At 37.5% G+C, this 19,350-nt stretch overlaps 1 protein-coding gene across 1 annotated transcript in view; it reads left to right on the top strand.

The window, feature by feature from the left end:
• LOC104267442 (G-protein coupled receptor 98-like) overlaps positions 1–19,350 on the top strand; it is a gene marked incomplete at its 3' end in the record, with an annotated part of 77,712 nt that overhangs the window by 32,750 nt on the left and 25,612 nt on the right. The window contains exons 12-22 of the mRNA XM_009877259.1: positions 3,182–3,308; positions 3,396–3,581; positions 4,254–4,434; positions 4,841–5,004; positions 5,642–5,765; positions 5,955–6,221; positions 7,820–7,946; positions 10,267–10,484; positions 11,582–12,325; positions 15,735–16,108; positions 18,180–18,356. Coding sequence (XP_009875561.1) covers positions 3,182–3,308; positions 3,396–3,581; positions 4,254–4,434; positions 4,841–5,004; positions 5,642–5,765; positions 5,955–6,221; positions 7,820–7,946; positions 10,267–10,484; positions 11,582–12,325; positions 15,735–16,108; positions 18,180–18,356 — 2,689 coding nt within the window. The remainder of the gene's footprint in view (positions 1–3,181; positions 3,309–3,395; positions 3,582–4,253; positions 4,435–4,840; positions 5,005–5,641; positions 5,766–5,954; positions 6,222–7,819; positions 7,947–10,266; positions 10,485–11,581; positions 12,326–15,734; positions 16,109–18,179; positions 18,357–19,350) is intronic.

Raw genomic sequence — 19,350 nt, 5'->3', positions numbered from 1 at the left:
GAGACTTGGATGAAGAAACCTCCCCAACACTGTTTTTTAGCAGTGGATCTGGCTAGTTGCTTTCTGACCTGCAGTTTGTCTAGATACCCATCTAACTTATGCTGTGACTGTTTAAAAGTAATAAAGTATTGCCAGTCTTCCCAGCCCTTTTGGGCAAGACCTGGTGATGCTCTAGATGCCTACCTCATGTGTCCTTGTGACTCTTTCTGCTACCCTTTGATTTCTGCAGTGCTGCCACTGTGGATTACCACTCAATATTAGATTCTAGACCTACTTCTCAGTTCATCTTAACCGGCTTTTTTTTGTCTGACCTGTGCTTGGACTCATGCAGTGTAACTTGATGAAGCCTAAAGAGATTTAATTTCTGGCATGCCTTTTCACTTTCTGGTGAATTATATGTCTTAACTACTTAAGCTTGTGCATACATATCAAAACCTCACTTGACATAATGGTTCATTTATATTCTCTGTTGTAAATTATATTACCAAGAGCTTAGCGATATAATTAAATTTTAGCATTACCAACTCTGGTATTTTCTCTTTCCATTGTGCTTATATTTTGATGATTTTGCAACACTTTTGCTGTTTCTGAAGGAAGGAAGGATGTGTTATACAGTATTTAAAATCTAACCTCCTTGGAAAACAGTGAGAAATTTCTATTAATTCAAATTTCCTATCTGAAAGAATCTATCTGCCAGTGTATTTATTTTCTCCAACTTCTGAGTGAATTCTTATGTCTGCTGAATTCTGATTCTGAGCTCTTTTTGAGATTCATGAAGACAGAATTTTACTTTGTAAATGCTATAGCAATCTGCTTATGGTATTTTGATAGAAGATACAGGCTCTGTATTTAATGTCTACTCATTTTAGATGAAGAAAGTCAAAATGCATGATTACCATTGCAGAATAATACTGCCCTTTCATATGACTTGATGTAGTAGTTTGTTATAAGTGCTTGGCTGAAAAAGAACCAGTTAAGAGATTTGCAAATACTTTTTTCATATTTTTGTATTATTGTTTCTGTCATTTTTATATTAGTATTTTATTTAGGTAATCTGTTTAACTGAAAAATTGCCAGAATTAAAATTTGGTATCATTTTGTGCCAAAATAGTTTTTGGTTTGTACCTGTTAAACTCCATCTGTGCTTTTCTGTTTTTATCATTAGTTTGGCTGAAATAACATATCGTGAAGGCATGTGGGGTTTGTTTTGTTGGGTTTTTTTGCTTGTTTGGTTGTATATTATGTTTTATTAAGTGAAAGGAAATTTTTAAATGTGGGCTGCTGGTGCAGTGGGTAACATGCACAGAGTTTGGCAGTAATCAAGCTCTTGGAAGAGGGCTTGGTGGAGTGTACCGTGAATGAGTCTTGACACACTGAATTGGTCATGGGGTCATTCCTCCTAAGTGGGAACTGCCCACTTGATAACATTTGTCAACAGGAAAATGCCAAGTAGGCTTCCCCTGAAATGATCATTGTAAGTGTTTGGAAGGGAAAAAGAAAAAGAAACCATGGTGGTTTGTTTGTTCATTTTGCTTTGTTTTGGTTTAAATTATTATTTTTCTTTACTAAGATTAATTCCATTGGAATTCTAGCAAGCGGCACTTTCATTCCTTCCCCCATCCCCTTCCTTTCTTTCTGTCTTTTTTTTTTTGTCTCTGTTGACAGGGTAGAGACAGAAAGGTTTATCGTGTACTTTGGGTAAGTGCAGTGAACTGTGGTTTGTCTTCATTGAATCAGTCCTTTGTTTTACAAGTGATTGATTTGGACAGAATCTGTCTTTATAATTTCTTTTCCTCTCAGGAATTACGTCTTCTGCATCTCTTCAGATGATGCATGCTTGCCCTTTGGTGTTTAGTTTGATGGCGTGGGTTTCTGGCATGAAGGTCTTTTTTTATTTAGGATCTGTAAGTGATGAAAGTTATGAATGCATGGCTCAGTGTTTGGTATTTGAGCATTTCATGCAATAACGGATTAGTTGTTTTAAACTGCCAAAATCATGATTAGTCCAAAATAAATGACTGAACTGACTAGGATTATAGAGAGGAAGTTGTCAAAGATGAGTATTTCTCTTAGTTTTTGTATAACTTACATTTAGTTTATGTTAACACAGGTTACAGTGTCTGGTGACATATTTTTTTAATATGCAATAAACATGACATGTTACCCTTTTAAATAGATGTTTCCTTTTTTGCATCTTGTATCCTTTCTGTAAACTTTGCTACAAGATACGTTGCTATTTATTTTTTTTTAGGGGAGGCGCTCCAGTTATTTATGGAATGTTTGTGGAAATATTTCTGGAACTGATTTTGAATATTAGATACAATAGACTACAACTCTTTTTATGTGAAGTAGTGTCTCATGAAATCTGGGTTGTAATACAGGGAAACCATGAAAATATTTATGATGTGTTGGACCAAGGCTCCATTGAAATTTTCTTCCAGGAAGTATGGAAGATGCAAAGGAACCTAAACACACAAAACACCTTGTAATAAGCCATACCAAACCATCCATCTGATGGTGCATTTTTGATGCATTCTTCAGGAGTAGTTTTTCTGGCATTTTTAATTTAATGAACTTAAACCAATGACTTTGGCAATTACCACATCTGAGGAAATGATTGCAAGAACTGTGCAAGGCTTCATTCTTTTGTCAAATATGGCCCCTTCATGTCTAGGAGTAAGACGAAGATGGTGTAGCAATAGCCCAGAGAGAGAAATTCTCCACCAAGAGCAGCTATTTGATCATGCCTGTACCAGTCACCATATGCGTTTATACAGCAGGTTTGTGAGCAAGAGAGGAGAAAGGGAAGGTGTAATTTCTCTTTGTTTAAGTGATTTTGGATTATCCTTTATGGTTTGATCCAAACATAGAGTCATACTGAATGCAACTCTGGCTTTTTACTGCATAAATCTGTTTTTCCTGTGTGTTGTGTGCATGTGTGACTAAAACACCTCAGAATTACCAACTCTAAAAGCTATTCAGAAATTACTTCAGAAGCAAATATTTTTTTGACAAATGGATAAAATATGTGTCTTTCTTAATTTATTTTATTCTTTGCAGGTAATTGTTTTCATAATGTTTTCATCAAATTCATCAGTATTCAGATGTCCTTCGCACAAGTGGGGATTTAATTGCCAGACAGTATTGTCGCTCAAAAAAACTTCTTACTTTTTTTTCTTAGGGTCAGTGTGGAAAATCAAATACTGAAATATGGGTTTACAACTTGTGAAATTATTATTCTGGAAAACGATGACCCAGGAGGAGTGTTTGAATTTTCTCCTTCTTCTAGAGGTCCCTATAGTATCAAGGTAGCTTTTTGAGTAATTTCTGTTAATCACTATGGGCTAGTTAGTTGAGCAGGGCGCTAGGAAAAAGATGGACTTTCTCTTTTACAGGAAGGGGAATCTGTTGAACTACAGATTGTCCGGAGTAGAGGAAGTCTCATCAGGCAGTTTCTACGCTACACTGTAGAACCAAGAGACAATAATGAGTTTTATGGAAGCACAGGAATTCTGGAGTTTCAGCCTGCTGAAAGAGAGATCATAATTACTCTTCTGACAAGGATGGATGGGATTCCAGAGGTAAAAATATTTTTCTCCCTTCATGTTGTATTCACAGGCATATTAGTTCATCACTTATTAAAATATGGACAAATATATGTAGGATCAGAACAAATGTGCAACAGCTTTTTTCCAGAATGCCTTCCCGTTCTCCAAACTGGAGATGCCTGGATAAATAGAAGGTGTTTGGGGGTTTAATAGCCCTCAGTGGATTTTTTTTCTATGAACAGGAACAGTTAACGCTTTCAATCCATGTGATTTTTTAGCATCCATGATGTTCTGTAGCTTTGAGTGCCATTGTTTAATTGAACTCTGCATGAAGAATCACTTCCTTTTTGTTTCTTTTCTAGTGATGTTGAGTAATACCAAACTCACCTTGCAGAGAACTTTACAAATATATTTGTACTAATGAATTGATGTGATTCTAAGTTAAGTGTGCAAAATCAGTCCTTGCCTGTAGCAATGCTAGAATTTTTGTGAAAATGGCAAATCAGAGATGGAAATTTTCTAATTATTTCTTTGCTCTGATGGCAACGTACAAACACGTTGTGCATGGAGAAAGTGTATGTGATTTCCTTTTGTTTAAATCCTTATCTCTTTCTTCCTGGCTAGGGACTGTGGATGTTTGCCCATTTGTTTTGGCTGTGAATACTGAATATTTCCTTTTATTCTGACTGAGTTTCCCTCTTCTAGCTGGATGAGATATATTCCGTAGTACTTAGTGGCTACAGTGAAATGCCGGGCAAGTTGGGGAATGCCACAAGGGTCAATATAACCATTCTGAAGAATGATGATCCACATGGTGTCATTCAGTTTCTACCAGATGAACTATCAGTAACAATACAGGAAAGTAAAGAAGAAATCATATATGCTGGTAATTCTTTTTTTTTATTAGAATTACTCTTTGGGGTTTTTTTCTGCTGGGGTATTGGTGTATATGCAAGGTGCAACGTGAAGGTAATAACTCTGCTCATGGAGCAATAAGAAAGGGAGCTATGTGAGAAAAGAACAGAGATAAATCCCCATATGGGTGGGTTCAATTTATCTCGCTCTTTTCAATTTCCTAGTAAATTTGCAGGCAAAAAACTAACAAACTTGAGCAAGTTTGAACAACATTGATGGTCTATCTTCATGTATCCCTTCGTGTAATGCTCTCACATATTATTTGCAACAAGTGGATTTGCTTATTGTTTCCTTTCCTTTTTCTTTGCTTCATCTCTGCTTTTTGATTTGTGTTGTTCTGAAGTTGCACACTGATTGTATATGTTTGCATTTTTTAGCGACTTACAGAGTTATAAGAAACCAAGGAAACTATGGCAATGTTAGTGTGTCTTGGGCTGTTGACCCAGCATGTACTAATGACATCTATCCAGAACAAGGGATGATTTTCTTTGATAATCTGGAGTTTTCCAAAAATATCACCATTTACTCACTGCCGGATGAGGTAAACATTTTTACAGCATTTTTGTGTAAATATATGGGATGAAGAGTTACGTGCTAAAGAATTACAATATAAGGTGAAAGGTGGAATATTTGTTTTTTAAGAGCCTGATAAGTATTTGTATGAAAAGTCAAAATAGATGGGTAAAACTGAGGTTACTTCAGTAAACCATAAAGAAATTGGGAAGCTGTGCATACCTGAAAGTAAAGCTAGAAACTGAAAGTAGTTGATGGTGGTTGAATTACAGAAATGTTCAGCTGAATATAAAAACTTGTTTTGATAATAGGAATGCTAATTTTTATTTTTATTTTTAGAACTGATATATTTGATGTAATATAAGAAAGAATTAAACTAATCATAAATAAATAAATAAATCTGTAAAAGTAAATTATGTGCATCAGAAGCTTGGATCATACAACAGTAAAGATGATGGGACATTTACAAGGATTTTAGACTGATAATGATTTCTGTGTAACTGTACGAATTGTCATTTTTCATCCCTCTTGAAAATCTCAAGGATCAATAGATAAAAAGACAACACTCAGACATCTCTGTTTCGTTAACTCACCTCAGCTGTTCATTTTAATTTCTTCAGTGTTTCGTATGCTAGAAATTTATTTCGTAATACTTTTTATTGCAGGTACCTGAGGAGATGGAGGTATTCATCATCAGCTTATTCAGTGCTACCAATGGAGCCAGGCTGGGAAATATGACCAGTGCAATTTTACAGATTACAAGGAATGATGATCCCGTTTATTTTGCAGGTTAGATATTACCATTTTTAAATGTAGAATATGTATACTACCTGAAATTAATTTTATCTATGGACCAGATCATTGAAATATCCTCCTAATCCCAGTGGAGCTAGTGTATAATGTTCATGTTTTTGTTGTGTTGAACATGTATTTGTTTCTTTCAGAAGTCAGGTAGATTTGTTGCTTGTGTATTTGCAGAGCCTCTGACAGTGAGCGTTAAAGAAGGAAGTGTTGCAGACTTCACAGTCCTAAGGAATGGATCTGCTGATGTTGCTGTTGCTGTCCAGTATATTACTGTTAATGGAGATGCAACAGCTGAAGAGGGAGATTTTGTTCCCAGTGGAAAGAGCAGTGTCATTTTGTTTGATATTGGAGAAAGAGAGCAGAATTTATCTGTGTATACTAATGATGATGATACCCCTGAAACTGATGAAACATTTTATATCTTCCTTTTGAATTCTACAGGTAACAGTAATGATTTGATGCATGTTTAGTAATTTTTTTTCTGCAAATTTTTAACAACTTGGTCTTATCATAAAGCAACAGATATATGCCAAGTATTATATCAATAAGGTAAGATTTACCATTTCTGTACAATTACAGTACACAGCGCGTTTGGATTTTTATCCTGAACTGTTAAATTGGAAAGAGAAATCAAATGATACAGCTGAAACCTCTCCTGCAAAATAACTGGAGTGAGTGTCTTTTTCAAATGTAAATGCTCCAGATGAGATGGGTTTTGACTTGACTACAAAAACACAAGGCTGAAGAATGCTAGCAATAGTCTTAGAGAAAGAGGAATTGTTTTAGTTTGTTGTGCTCCAGTGTACACTACACAGCTGCCTGATTTTTGTGAAAACAGAGGAAAATCATGGAAATAGGTCTTTATTTTATTTTTGTAATAGTACAATGTACACATAATTTTTTTTCAGGCTGACATAATTTTACAAAGCTTAATGCACAGAAGGATGTGTGTTAGAAATTCCCCAGTGTACCACCAGTGAAGAATGTGTTCTGGTACCCACATCTCCTACAGAACATCAACCTTATGGAAATGATTGCACAAACCCATTCTTCTCCCTTAAATTTTCTCTTTGGTGATTTGTTTCTACTCTACTAACTTTCTCCAAGATCCACTGGATCTCTTACCACACTATTGGGAACATATGATGATTTTCCTCCTGGTACACTGGTCGTACAACAACAGGTAGCTGCGAGATTCCTTTCCTTCTAAAAGGAGGATCATGTTGTGCAGCCTCTGTAGAATCACTAAAAATACAGAATATTTCTATATGCCTACCTGAAAGCAAAAAGGTGTTTTTTTTTTTCTGTCTACTGTCTGTTGTATGTGTTCGCCTTAATTGTTACACTCCCTTTGAAAATTACATTGGACCTTAGGGAAAATACAAATAGAGGTATATGAAGTTAAGGTGGTAAGCATATTGTTTACGTCAGAACAAAATCTAGTCTAAAGCTCTTAACTAGGGCAAAAAATGGGATGGGAGTTGAAACACATTGTACATCTGTAGACACAGGAGGAGTGTTAAAATGTCCCTACAGTGCTAATATACACACAGAAATCCTACTAGCTTCCACTCTGCTTCACAGCTTTTTTTTTCCTTTCAGATGGGCTGTGGTAAGGGTATGAATAAACTCTCAGACATTGTTCTTAGCTTTCGTTTAGTTTAAGTGCAATATTTCTATTCAAGGTGTAAAGGAGAGTTGGAATGTCTGAATACTTTTTCTTTTGACTTGACCAATTGATCAAATACAAAGTACTACCTCTCATACAGTCCTTTCTTCTCAGAGTTACACCTTCTCTGGTCATGTGACATATGTTTTTTCTTGCACATTTGTGTGTTGCTTTCTGCATGAGATGCTGCTTAAGTGTTTTTGCTCTGACTTGCCTGTTATCTCAAATATCGATCTTCTCTGATGGTTTTATCATTCTTTGTCTCTTTGTTTGCATAAAAGTAGTAGGTGTAACAGGGAAACACCGTCAGTTTTAAATTTACTTTCATTTCTGATTCCAGTTTTGTTAAAATTAATCACCCCTTTTTTAGGGGATACTGTTATCTTTAAAGCTGGAGTGGCTACGGTTGTTATTGAAGCAAATGATGATCCTAATGGGATCTTCTCCTTGGAGCCTTTAGAGAAGACAGTGGAAGAAGGCAAAAGTAACAATTTTTTGTAAGTGACTTTTAAATACTACTTCTGCACTTTTTTTGAACCAATGTAGGTGCTGCTTTATAGATAGTACTTTGGTCCAGTCCCATGCAAGTTTGCACTTATAAAATATCTTAAAGAAAAGTGGCTTTACCAAATTTTGGATTAAATTATTTGTAAACATATTGAAGATATCAACTATTTCTTCTACCTGTTAATTACAGATGGAAGTCTATACTCAAAGTCCAGATTTGACTGTCTTATGTGTAGAAAATGCACTTCCCTAGTATGACCTCTGAAAGTTTTTCCTCCATCTACAGGGATGTATTCAAGAATGGCAAACGTTCAGACATGAATTTGCCTGGCATCTTAGCATAGAATGTTCCCTAAAGGCACGCTGGGATTATAATTTGGCAAAAATACTGATTTTTTGTTAGGAAACCTCTAGACAAGATGTAAAGGCAGGATAGGTCACAACAGATAAGATAGTGTGCACAGTCAGGGAAGAGGTTCTTTTTACGTTTGTTTGATTATCTTTTATAACTTTTACTTTTTTTTTTTAGAATGTTTTAAGGCCTTGAAGCAGATGCCTATGTCTGTGAATTAGGTCTTGTATGGTTGTTTTACACATCTCAAAAATTATAATCCTTGATAAAATGGTTGTTAAATATATTATGTGTTCAGTTTTGTTATGTAGCTCTTCTGAGTTTGTTTTGAGGGTTTTTCTGTCCTTTCGAATTTATATGCAGGATTTTTATTTTTTTTTGATGGCATGGAGAATAATGATTTACACTAAATATGTTTATATACGACGCTTTATGGAAGCATGTGATACTAACATCACCAACATTGGAGGACCTTGCTCAGTCCTCGTGGATGAGAAATATTTACCAGCGAGCTGCCTCTTCCACACTTTTGAATGTGAAGAGCTGCCTCGTACTTCCACGCAATGAAAAGCTGCCTTTTCACTGCTGTTGACTGTCATGTAGCACATAAAAAAAAAGGTCAGAGCAGCAAAAAACCTGACTGCTGAGAACACCTATGGCATCACTACGCTCTAGAGGGAGAAGCTGGAGTTACTGCAACAGTGCTAACCAACTGGAATAGAGTGCAAATGGCAAAAAAAGAAAAGTTTCTTGGAGCAGAAACAACATAATTGTGTTTCTGTGCCTATACTAGTTCTTCTGATCTAACTTTTCAGCGTGGTATAATCTCTTTATGCAGCATTTTATTTTACAGTATAAACAGAAGCACACTTTTTTCTGTGTGTGTAAAGCACATTTTGTCAATATAATATAATAACAACAGTTAGGATGCAGGCGCATCACTGTAGTGTGGATGCTGACCAGCTGTTAGGAATTGAAAGATTTGTGTCTGTAAGGGACACCGACCACTGAAAGGTTGCCTCCCATGTCCTGTTGAAAATGTAACTCTGACTTCCGTGACAGTGAGGACGTCTTGACTAAGTACTGTGATTTTTCCAGAGTTCCCACCTGTGTTTTCTCCCACCTTCTGCCAACAGCATCAGGGAGGTTTCCCTTGTCATTTCCTCCAGCCCTGGCGTGGTGCACAAACTCTGCCAAAAATCACTCTTGAATGGAAATCTTGTCCTTTAGAGTCACTCTTTCTGTTTAGTGACTTGCCTTTGCTTCTGTGGAGATTCTTTTCTCTTTTTTTTTTTTTAAAAAAGAGCTTCCTTGAATTTCTGTGCTGCCTGTGAAGGTTTCATTTTATTTTCCATCCTGTACGCCAGGTTTTCATGATTTCTTAGGAAGAAGTTGTGGCAGAAAGGCACCACTTACATAACAAAATAACTTTTGTTATGAGATAGCTATGCAAAAAAATAAAAGTCTTAGGTTTATTTATGACATTGTTAATCTGGAATAGCCACAAATTTCCAAAGGACATAAAATATAACCTAAATTTAATTAAGTAAGAAAGAGTTTAGGAAGGCTTAATGGTGAGAGGGAGAAACATCAGTTAAACACAGATGATTCTCTTTCTTGTCTAAGGGTAGCCACATATATCAATTTTTAATGCTACCTTTCTAAACTATTATATATTAGTGTTTTTTATTTCCATCACAGCAGTGCAAGACAGACTGATGAACAGTACTGTTTTGCATGGACCTGCATTGTTACTTTTTTCCTAAGGTACCTGTGTGTGCTTGTGAGTGGAACCTTACTGTGAAACTGCGTGTCTTCAAACAGGATTGTGTTGTTTGTGGTTATTTAGAACATTGTATATTATTTTTCACAGTAAGGTTAGTATAATTGTGTTTTCCCTTGACAGCGAATGCTGATTTATACCTGCCAGGATGTTCACTCTCTCTGTATCTGAACAGGGTTTTGAGACACAGAGGACATTTTGGCAATGTCTCGTTGGCCTGGCAGCTGTTTGATAACGACTCTGCGTTGAGGCCAGGAGAAGAATTCCATGAAACTTATGGGACTGTGCACTTCGTGGATGGTGAAGAATCAAAGCCAATAACACTCCGTGCTATTTCAGATAGTATTCCTGAATTCAATGAATTTTACATTCTGAAATTGGTGAATGCTTCAGGTACTGTCTTCCGTATCACCATTCCCTTCATAACTAGTAGAAAAGAGTTATGTTTAATCAATCAAAAAGAAACCATCTCTGGAAAGAGTTTTGCCTTGAATCATGTCTTGATATCCTATACTTTTCTGGTAATGTTTTAGGTTTAATTCTTCATTTAATCTTAATTTAGGTACATGAACGTAGTTATTCAGTCTCTGAATTATACATATTCTGGTGATCTGACCTTTAAAAAGGATGTTTCTTTTTGATTTCAGAGATGTAGATCTTTGTGTAGTTGAAGACAAACCTATTAGAGTTTATGCCTCTCTAATATGAGGGAGGCTGGTTTTTCTTATTCTAGAGGAGGTAAAATACTTAGAAGTTACCATTTTATCTTACTTAAACTAGAGCTGCTTCAGGTCTGCTACTAAGCAGGATTCTCCTGCACTCAATCCACCTCGGTACTACTTATGGTCTTCAGTGCACAAATGCAACTGAAAATGCATATTGACCTTTTCTGTGAGTGAAATCCATAAAGATTTCCTACTTACAATAGCTGGATCACTGCATACTTTGAACATGGAAGCTCTACATTCACCTCATGATCTTCCTGTCATGAATTCTTACTGTGCAGAAATAGATGACGAATGGCAGACCTTGACAGCAGTTTTATCACACAACTGGTTCCTAATCTTGCAGGGTCCATCTGCTTCTGTTTCAGAGGCAGTGGGCCAAATTTTGCTCTTCCATATTCGTGTGAATCTTGGAGTAATGTGAGAACTGAATTTGGCCCCATGTTGGTCAACTGGATCATAGGTAACCTGTCTCATTGACTAATTCAGAAAAGGTGGAGCAAATCTTGTTTTAGCTGAAAGACAAATGTGTGTTTTGCAGTATGAAAATTGTGACTATTTTGATTTAAACATAATACATTTAAAATGTGTTATTGTTAAATCAAAGCATTTTCTAAGAGTTCAGAAGCTCTTTAAGGTAGATCTAAGCCTTTTTAGAAACATACTTTATCAGCAAAACTTCAAGTTTTACTTTTTTAGTAACTTCTTTCAGACCATGTTGTTTGAAACCAGCCATTAACTTTTGCTCTAACTTCCACTGTATAGGTGGGTCTCCTGGTCCTGGTGGTCAGTTATCAGAAACCAACCTTGCTCTCACCGTGGTGATTCCGTTCAATGATGACCCTTTTGGAGTCTTTGTTATAGATCCAGAGAGCCTGGACAGAGAGGTAGTGGAAGATGTTCTTTCTGAAGATGATCTTTCATATATTACAGACTTCACCATCCGAAGGCAACAAGGCACTTTTGGTGTGGTGCGATTAGGTTGGGAAATACTGTCTAGTTCATTCCAGGCTGGACTACCACCAATGGTAGACCTCTTGTTGCTGGGATCATTTCCAAGTTCAGTACAATCTCAGCCCCACATGAGACGCCATCCCAGCGGAACAGATGCTCTGTATTTCAGTGGAAAAGAGGATGCGTTTGGGATTATTGGTCCGGAATACCCGTATAATGGAAATACTGCAGTCACCAATTTTACATTTTCAGCGTGGTTAATTCCTCACGTCAATACTGATGGTTACATAGTTGAAAAGGACGATGATAATGGGACCTTATACTACGGCGTGAAAATCCAAACAAACGATTCTCATGTTTCTGTAGTGCTTCACTATACAGCATTAGGATCCAATTTGACATACATGGCTAAAGCAACCGTCCTGAAGTATCTGGATGAAAATACTTGGCTTCACCTTCTGATAACTCTGGATGAAAGTATAATTGAATTTTACATGGATGGAAATCCAGTTCTGGGAGGAATGAAGAGCCTGAAAGGAGAAGCAATTGCAGACGGTGAGCCAATAGCCTGCATTATTTTCATCCATGTGTAGAGTTCTACAATGTGTAGAAGAGTCTAGCTCCTTGACAAGTGTATGCAAGATACTGAAATTATTATATCTGGCTAGTTAATTGAAAAGAGAGGATAGAAAATTCTGAACATTTTCTAAAAACATATGGAAATTAGGGTTGGGAAGGTTCCAAAAGGTTAAAAACTGTAACACAGCTTGGATCGCAATAATTTGAAAATAAATTAATAATTTAAAATTATATTTATATATGTATGCTTATCAGGTATGTATACAGTCATATGTATTTGCAATTAATAATTTCCATAAGATTCGCAGCACTGTAGGTGAGAAAGGCCTTTTTCCTCTCAGCTTCTGAAAAAAAATATGATAATGATTTTGTTTCTAGTTGTGTATTGTGTTACAATTAAGCCAGTATCTTGCGAACAATAGAATTTTTCAGGGTGTAGATTTACTTAAGTATGTATTTACACGATATATGAAAATTATGTGTGTATGTTTAATAGTGTTCCAAGGAAGATTAGAATGTCTAATTCTATGTAAGCCACATGTAAACAGTTCTTCAGTATATCTAACTAGATAGTCCCAGGTGTGATTTTAGACCTAAGTAACCATTGTGGACTTACCCTCTGAACTACCATCGCAGTGACTAGAGCAGTATCAAAACAATTCCCTTATAATGTCAGATATTATGTAGTTGGAATACATTTATATTTCCTATTTCCTTTGCAGTTTCCAACTCTTTCATGTGTGGGGTTTTTTTCTTGGAGATCATTTCCATCCTTTTTATTTTCTTCCTCTTGCCTTCATTTTCACATTTTCTTTGGTGGGGATAGGCAGTGAATGAAAATCAGATTGTAGAATCTTAGAATGTGCTGTGCTGGAAGGGACATTTAAAGTTCATCTAGTCCAACCCCCGGCAGTGAGCAGGGACATCTTCAACTGGATCAGGTTGCTCAGAGCCCCATCAAGCCTGACCTTGAATGTCTCCAGGGATGGAGCCTCCACCTCTCTGGTCAACCTGTGCCAGGGTTTCATCACTCTCATAGTAAAGAACTTCTTCCTAACATCTAATCAAAGTCTGCCTTGCTCTACTTTAAAACCATTGCCCCTCATCCTGTCTCTGCACACCCTTGTGAACAGCCCCTCTCCATCGTTCCTGTAGCCCCCTTTAAGCACGGCAAGGCTGCTATGAGGTCTCCCTGAAGCCTTCTCTTCTCCAAGCCAAACAACTCCAACTCTCTCAGCCTGTCCCCGTAGGAGAGGTGCTCCAGCCCTTTGGTCATTTTTGTGACCCTCCTCTGGACCCGCTCAAGCAGATCCACATCCTTCTTGTACTGTGGGCTCCAGAGCTGGACACGGCACTGCAGGTGAGGTCTCACCAGAGCAGAGCAGAGGGACGGAATCACCTCCCTTGACCTGCTGCCCACACTTCTGATGCAGCCCAGGATGCGATTGGCCTTCTGGGCTGCGAGCATGTGTTCTTGGCTCATGTCCAGCTTTTCGTCCACCAGTACCCCCAAGCTGTTTTCCAGGGGACTGCTCTCTTTCACGTCATCCCCCAGCCTGTATTGATAACGAGTATTTCCCTGACCCAGCTGCAGACCTTGCACTCGGCCTTGTTGAATCTCATGATGTTCACATGGGCCCACTTCTCCAGCTTGTCCAGGTCCCTCTGGAGGACATCCCATCCCTCTGCCATATCAGTCACACCACTCAGCTTGGTGTCATCTGCAAGCTTGCTGAGGTTGCCCTCAATTCCACTGTCTATGCCATTAATGAAGATATTGAAGAGCACTGGTCCCAGCACTGACCCCTGAGGGACACCACTTGTCACCCATCTCCAGCTGGACATTGAGCAGTTGACCACAACCCTCTGGGTGAGACCATCCAACCAATTTCTAATCCACCGAACAGCCCACCCGTCAAATTCATACTTCGACAATTTAGAGAGAAGGATGTTGTGGGGGACTGTGTCAAAGGCCTTGCAGAAATCCAGACGTATGACATCCATTGCTCTTCCCTTGTCCATCAATGCAGTCACGCCATTGTAGAAGGCCACCAGGTTGGTCAGGCAGGACTTGCCATCAGTAAAACCACACTGACTGTCTTTAATCACTTCTTTGTCCTCCATGTACCTTAGCAAATTCTTGAACAGTCTCTTTTTTTTTTTGTAATGAGAGAACTAAAAAACATTCAGTGATGTTAAATGAGTATATATACACAAATACAGGCTTAGAATAGAGAGGACAATTCATTAATAGTGAGTATTTTTTAATGCCTGTAAATTCACAGTGGTTGAAGCCTGAGAAATAGGTTTGCCCTCTGTCACAAAGTAGTGCCCCTGCAGTTAATAATTTCCATCAGACTTGCAGTACTGTAGCTGAGAAATTATTTTTTCCCCTCAGTTTCTGAAAAAGAGATGTGTGAAATACAGTAATGCTTTTGTTGCTAGAAGGGTATAGCTGAGTCATAAATTTTCTGTATTAGTGGAGATGGCATATCCTCTGTCTGGAGATACTACATGTATAAGGTAAGGATTTAATCTCCATTTCACATTGGATACTACACAGTGGTGAGTGTAGTAGCCCCATTTTCCTCACCATCCTCCTCCTCCTCGTGCCCTGAGGCCATTACCAATTGCTGTGGTTGCTCATCTCTAGAGCTGATGCTCAGTGTCATTTGTATGCCAGCACATACAATCAAGAGCACAGTTTCCGACAAAACCAGAAAACATCTGGAAGTAGGAGATATTTGCGTCTTTTGGCACAACAGGAATGAGTGTGAGCTACCAGCTGAATATATTTGTGAAAAAGGCAGCTGTGATCCCATGATTTGCTGCATAGGATAATTGTTTGGAGACAGAGAAATATTAGAGACAGAAAAACATTTGGAATTTGATGTGCATTTCTGAAGTCCATATTCCCAGTGCGTTAGGGGAAAAGCGTGTCCAGAAGAGCTAACGTAGCGATGATTAGTATCATCAGGATGGATCCACTGTCCTAGCAGAGACACACAAAATGGGATCACTTCAGCAAAACGAAAGCTGAGAGGGATTGCAGTGGTTGTTGTGATCTGCAAAAATCTCTAATGGGAAGAGAGAAATTTCCAAGCCTCATTAAAATAAGGAATAGTGACAATGTGCTGCTAGAACTAGGAGGATGAAAAATCTGAACAGCCTAGGATGGAATTGTTTGACCTGTGATAATTTACTTGCAACACTGAGATAAGCCTCAAGGAACCTCATGATTTTGCATTTCAAGATCAATACGATTCCTAATGCAGGGATGGTAAACAATTTACCATTGATTTTTAGCAGTTACAGCTATTCAGCTGCAGATTTAATATCTTCAAGAAATACAATAACATGAGGAAAATTCTGATTTCCTTCTCAGGTCCAGGAATAATGAGAATTGGAGCAGGAATCAATGGCAGCAGTAGGTACACAGGGCTAATGCAGGATGTGAGGCTTTATGAGCGTGAACTAACACGAGCAGAAATCTATGAACTTCATGCAACTCCTGCAAAGAGTGATGTCCACCCCATCTCTGGGTATTTGGAATATTGGCAAGGAGAGACCAATAAATCATTCATTGTATCTGCAAAGGATGACAAAGAGGAAGAAGGAGAAGAATTATTCATCCTAAAGCTCATTTCTGTGCGTGGTGGAGCTCGGATTTCACAAGAAAATACCACAGCAAGATTAAGAATACAGAAAAGTGATAATGCTAATGGTTTATTTGGCTTCACTGGAGCATGTATTCCTGAGGTAAGGTGTTCATAAGGAAAATTATAGCTGAAGTCCTACACACAGAAAAATTAATGGCCAGAGCAATTGACCTGTGCAGAGCCTTGGTTTCACATAGTTTTTGTAGTTAAGGAGAGTTTTTCTGGAATTTGGAAATGTGTCATTTCTTTTAATATAGTCTCAGACTCACTGGCATTTGCCACATGATGTTTTTAAATTCCCCAAAATTATTTTTGTTAAGAAACTTGATTTTATTACATGAACTGAAGACAAAGACTTAAATTTTTCCAGAAGAACATTTTTTTTCTTCTACTTCTGTCACACCTGAGTCTAGGTTGTCAATTAAAAGAGAAGATTTAATTTTCTATTTTTCAATAATGGATTATTACAAAGATTTTTATTTTATTAATTCTGTCTTATGCCATGTGTCTGAAAGAATTTTATTACTGGCCATGTAATGACTTCACGGAAAGAGTGGTCAGACACTGGAACAGACTGCCTAGGGAGGTGGCTGAGTCGCCATCCCTGGATGTGTTTATGTGTCGCTTAGATGTGGTGTTGGGTGATATGGTTTAGGGGTGAACTTGTAGGGTAAGGTTAATGGTTGGACTCGATGATCCCAAGGGTCTTTTCCAACCTGAATTATTCCATGATTCTGTGATTCTATGACTTGTGTGTGTGTGTTTTTCTGCAATCATTTGCTTTCATAAAGCATAAATTGCATATGTTTTATGTGAATTCAGTTGATGTTGGCTGTACATTACTTTTTAAAAAACATTAAGTTGTTCTTTGGTGGTAGCCACTGTATATGTGGTATAAACCTACTTTTTGGGGGGCAGGATTGAAATAAACATAACCCTTTTTTACTTCTTTAATCAGTTGTGATGGAGAAAGACATGATATATGCTTCTATTGATACAGGATTATTTCAGGAAACAAATTTCAAAATACTTTCCCGTTTAAGAACTCTCATGACCTTTTAATTACCTTCTTTCTAACTGAAGTGCTTACGATGTGTTTGAAAGTAGCCATCTTGCCTGAGTGATACTGTTTTTCAGTTAGGTTCAGATTCCTTTCTATGTGCCTACCATATGCCACGATAATAGATTCCTTCAGTTTCAAATGCCTCTGAGAATACCGTGATGCCACAGGTCATCAACCAACTGTGAAGCAAAATTAATAATTTATGCAGCATATTAATTGTTCTGCACTTATCTTACGTCTGTTTTGCCAGGGAAGTATTACAGCTCTCAGTGCTGATGCAGGTACGGAGCACTGTTTATCAGTAGTTTAATTGCTTTATGTGCATGTCTGTCTACTGGGCAACCGAAGGCACATGTAATATGTGCACTGAGTTATACGGCACCTCTTAAATTTATCTAATGCTTAAGAGAGCTTTGATCTTTCTTGCAATTTTCAAACAAAATTATTTTTTTACTTTAGTTTTGTGATCATAATTTTTCTAAAATATATGGTTCATATCAATACCTGCTTCGTTCTCAGTAAGTGAAATTGTTGTCACTGAAGTCACACTCTCAGTGAAGAGAGAGTTGTGGACTGCAGCACAGAAAATTTTCCAATGTTTTTCCTGAATGATGATAATACAGTTTAATTTTGATGTATCTGTTTTGGGTTTCTTCTGTTTGTTCGTTTTTTGTTTGGTTTTATTTTCATAGTGTTTCTAGTTGTGGAAAGGGGCAATCCAAATCTCTCTCTGAATTATTGCTAATGAAAATATAGATCATTTACATGAACACAGAAAAATAGTTTTTGATATGTACATTTCAAGTACGTTGATTCCGTCTTTGACGTGTTGGTTGGATAAAGAGATGATGTCCAAAACAAACAACAGAGTATAGTTCTTGGCTTGCTTTTATAGTCCCAAGAGATACTAGAAGCTGTTCCAAATTTCACTAGGATTGTTCTTACCAACATAATGTTCAACTTCCTACCACTCCAAAAGCACTTAAAGTAACATGACACCATTTTTTGCCTGAACATGACTGGCATTAAAGAATTCCATCTTTTGCATTTATGGCTTTGATTTACCTTGACAATAATAACAACATTTCTATTTCTTCCTTTCTTCCAGACTGCCGATGAGGGCTCCACTATATCCTGTGTTGTGGAGCGTACAAGGGGAGCCCTAGACCATGTATACATAAATTACATTATCTCACAGGTTGATTCCACTGGTATTAATTACTCTGTTACCGATTTTTCTAACAACAGTGGCACTATCACGTTTCTTCCTTGGCAGAGATCAGAGGTAAACCCTATCTTCCTATTAACTATTCATCCTGTCCTTTGCAAACCCACTGGAAAACACCTTCTGAGGATCCTTGGCTGGTTTTCATGCGTTTCCTTCACATGGCTTTTGTTGTATGTTGGCAGGGTTTTTTGCACCCCTGACAGCTAACAAGTGATATGATAGGCACTTACAGATCTGTGTGTATTGGTTTGGGGTCACCATGTGTGCAGCATATGTTTTAATGCACATAATATATGAGAATTATTTGCATATATGTATATATTAGATTAATGTTTAGGTATGCATGAAGTAGATAGTCCTGGGCTGAAATAATGCATCCAGCTACTTTCGAAATTGGAAAATGATCAAGTTTTGTTCGGATTTCCAGAACTCAGATTTATTTCCTCATCATTTTAATAGACTGCAGTAAAGTTCACTGTAATCAAGTGTCTTGCTCCCGCAGCTGGCCATGTTCTGTGTATTTTGCTTAATCTATTTCTACGAACTCAATCCTGACCTACAGCAAAGGATTTTGCATTTGTTTGAAGAAGACACATGGGACCACAATGCTGTAGGAAATTAATGTTTTTTCTGTTAACGTTTGTAAAATAGAAAGTGTAGATTGTTAGTAGAAAATTCTGCCCTCGATTTCACTTTATTGCTCTGCTAAGGTCAGTATATACTGGCTGAAACACACTGACACTGTTTGAGAGGATCCCAGTGGCTCCACTAGAACTGTGGATCTGGTCCCAATTAAACAATGTGAGAGATTAGAGCTTGGGAACAGCTTGTGATGTCTGAAAATGGTTCATTCATATCACCATTCATTCAGCTTTAATTCTCCATTAAATCATATTGCTGCATTACACATTGTCATACAAAGCAAAAGCCTCCAGAGCTTTTCTATTCTGGCAGCATGGATGAGGCCTTATTTGTTTTATCTAGTGGCAGAAAAGGGCTGATATACCGTTTTTCTCCACTGCTAAGTGGTCTGGTTTGTTGTCTACATATG

This window comes from Apaloderma vittatum, unplaced genomic scaffold (assembly GCF_000703405.1).
Source record: "Apaloderma vittatum isolate BGI_N311 unplaced genomic scaffold, ASM70340v1 scaffold19239, whole genome shotgun sequence".
Lineage (NCBI taxonomy): Eukaryota > Metazoa > Chordata > Aves > Trogoniformes > Trogonidae > Apaloderma > Apaloderma vittatum.
The sequence above is the reverse complement of the archived record's forward strand: the minus strand, read 5'-3'. Positions and strand labels throughout refer to the sequence as shown.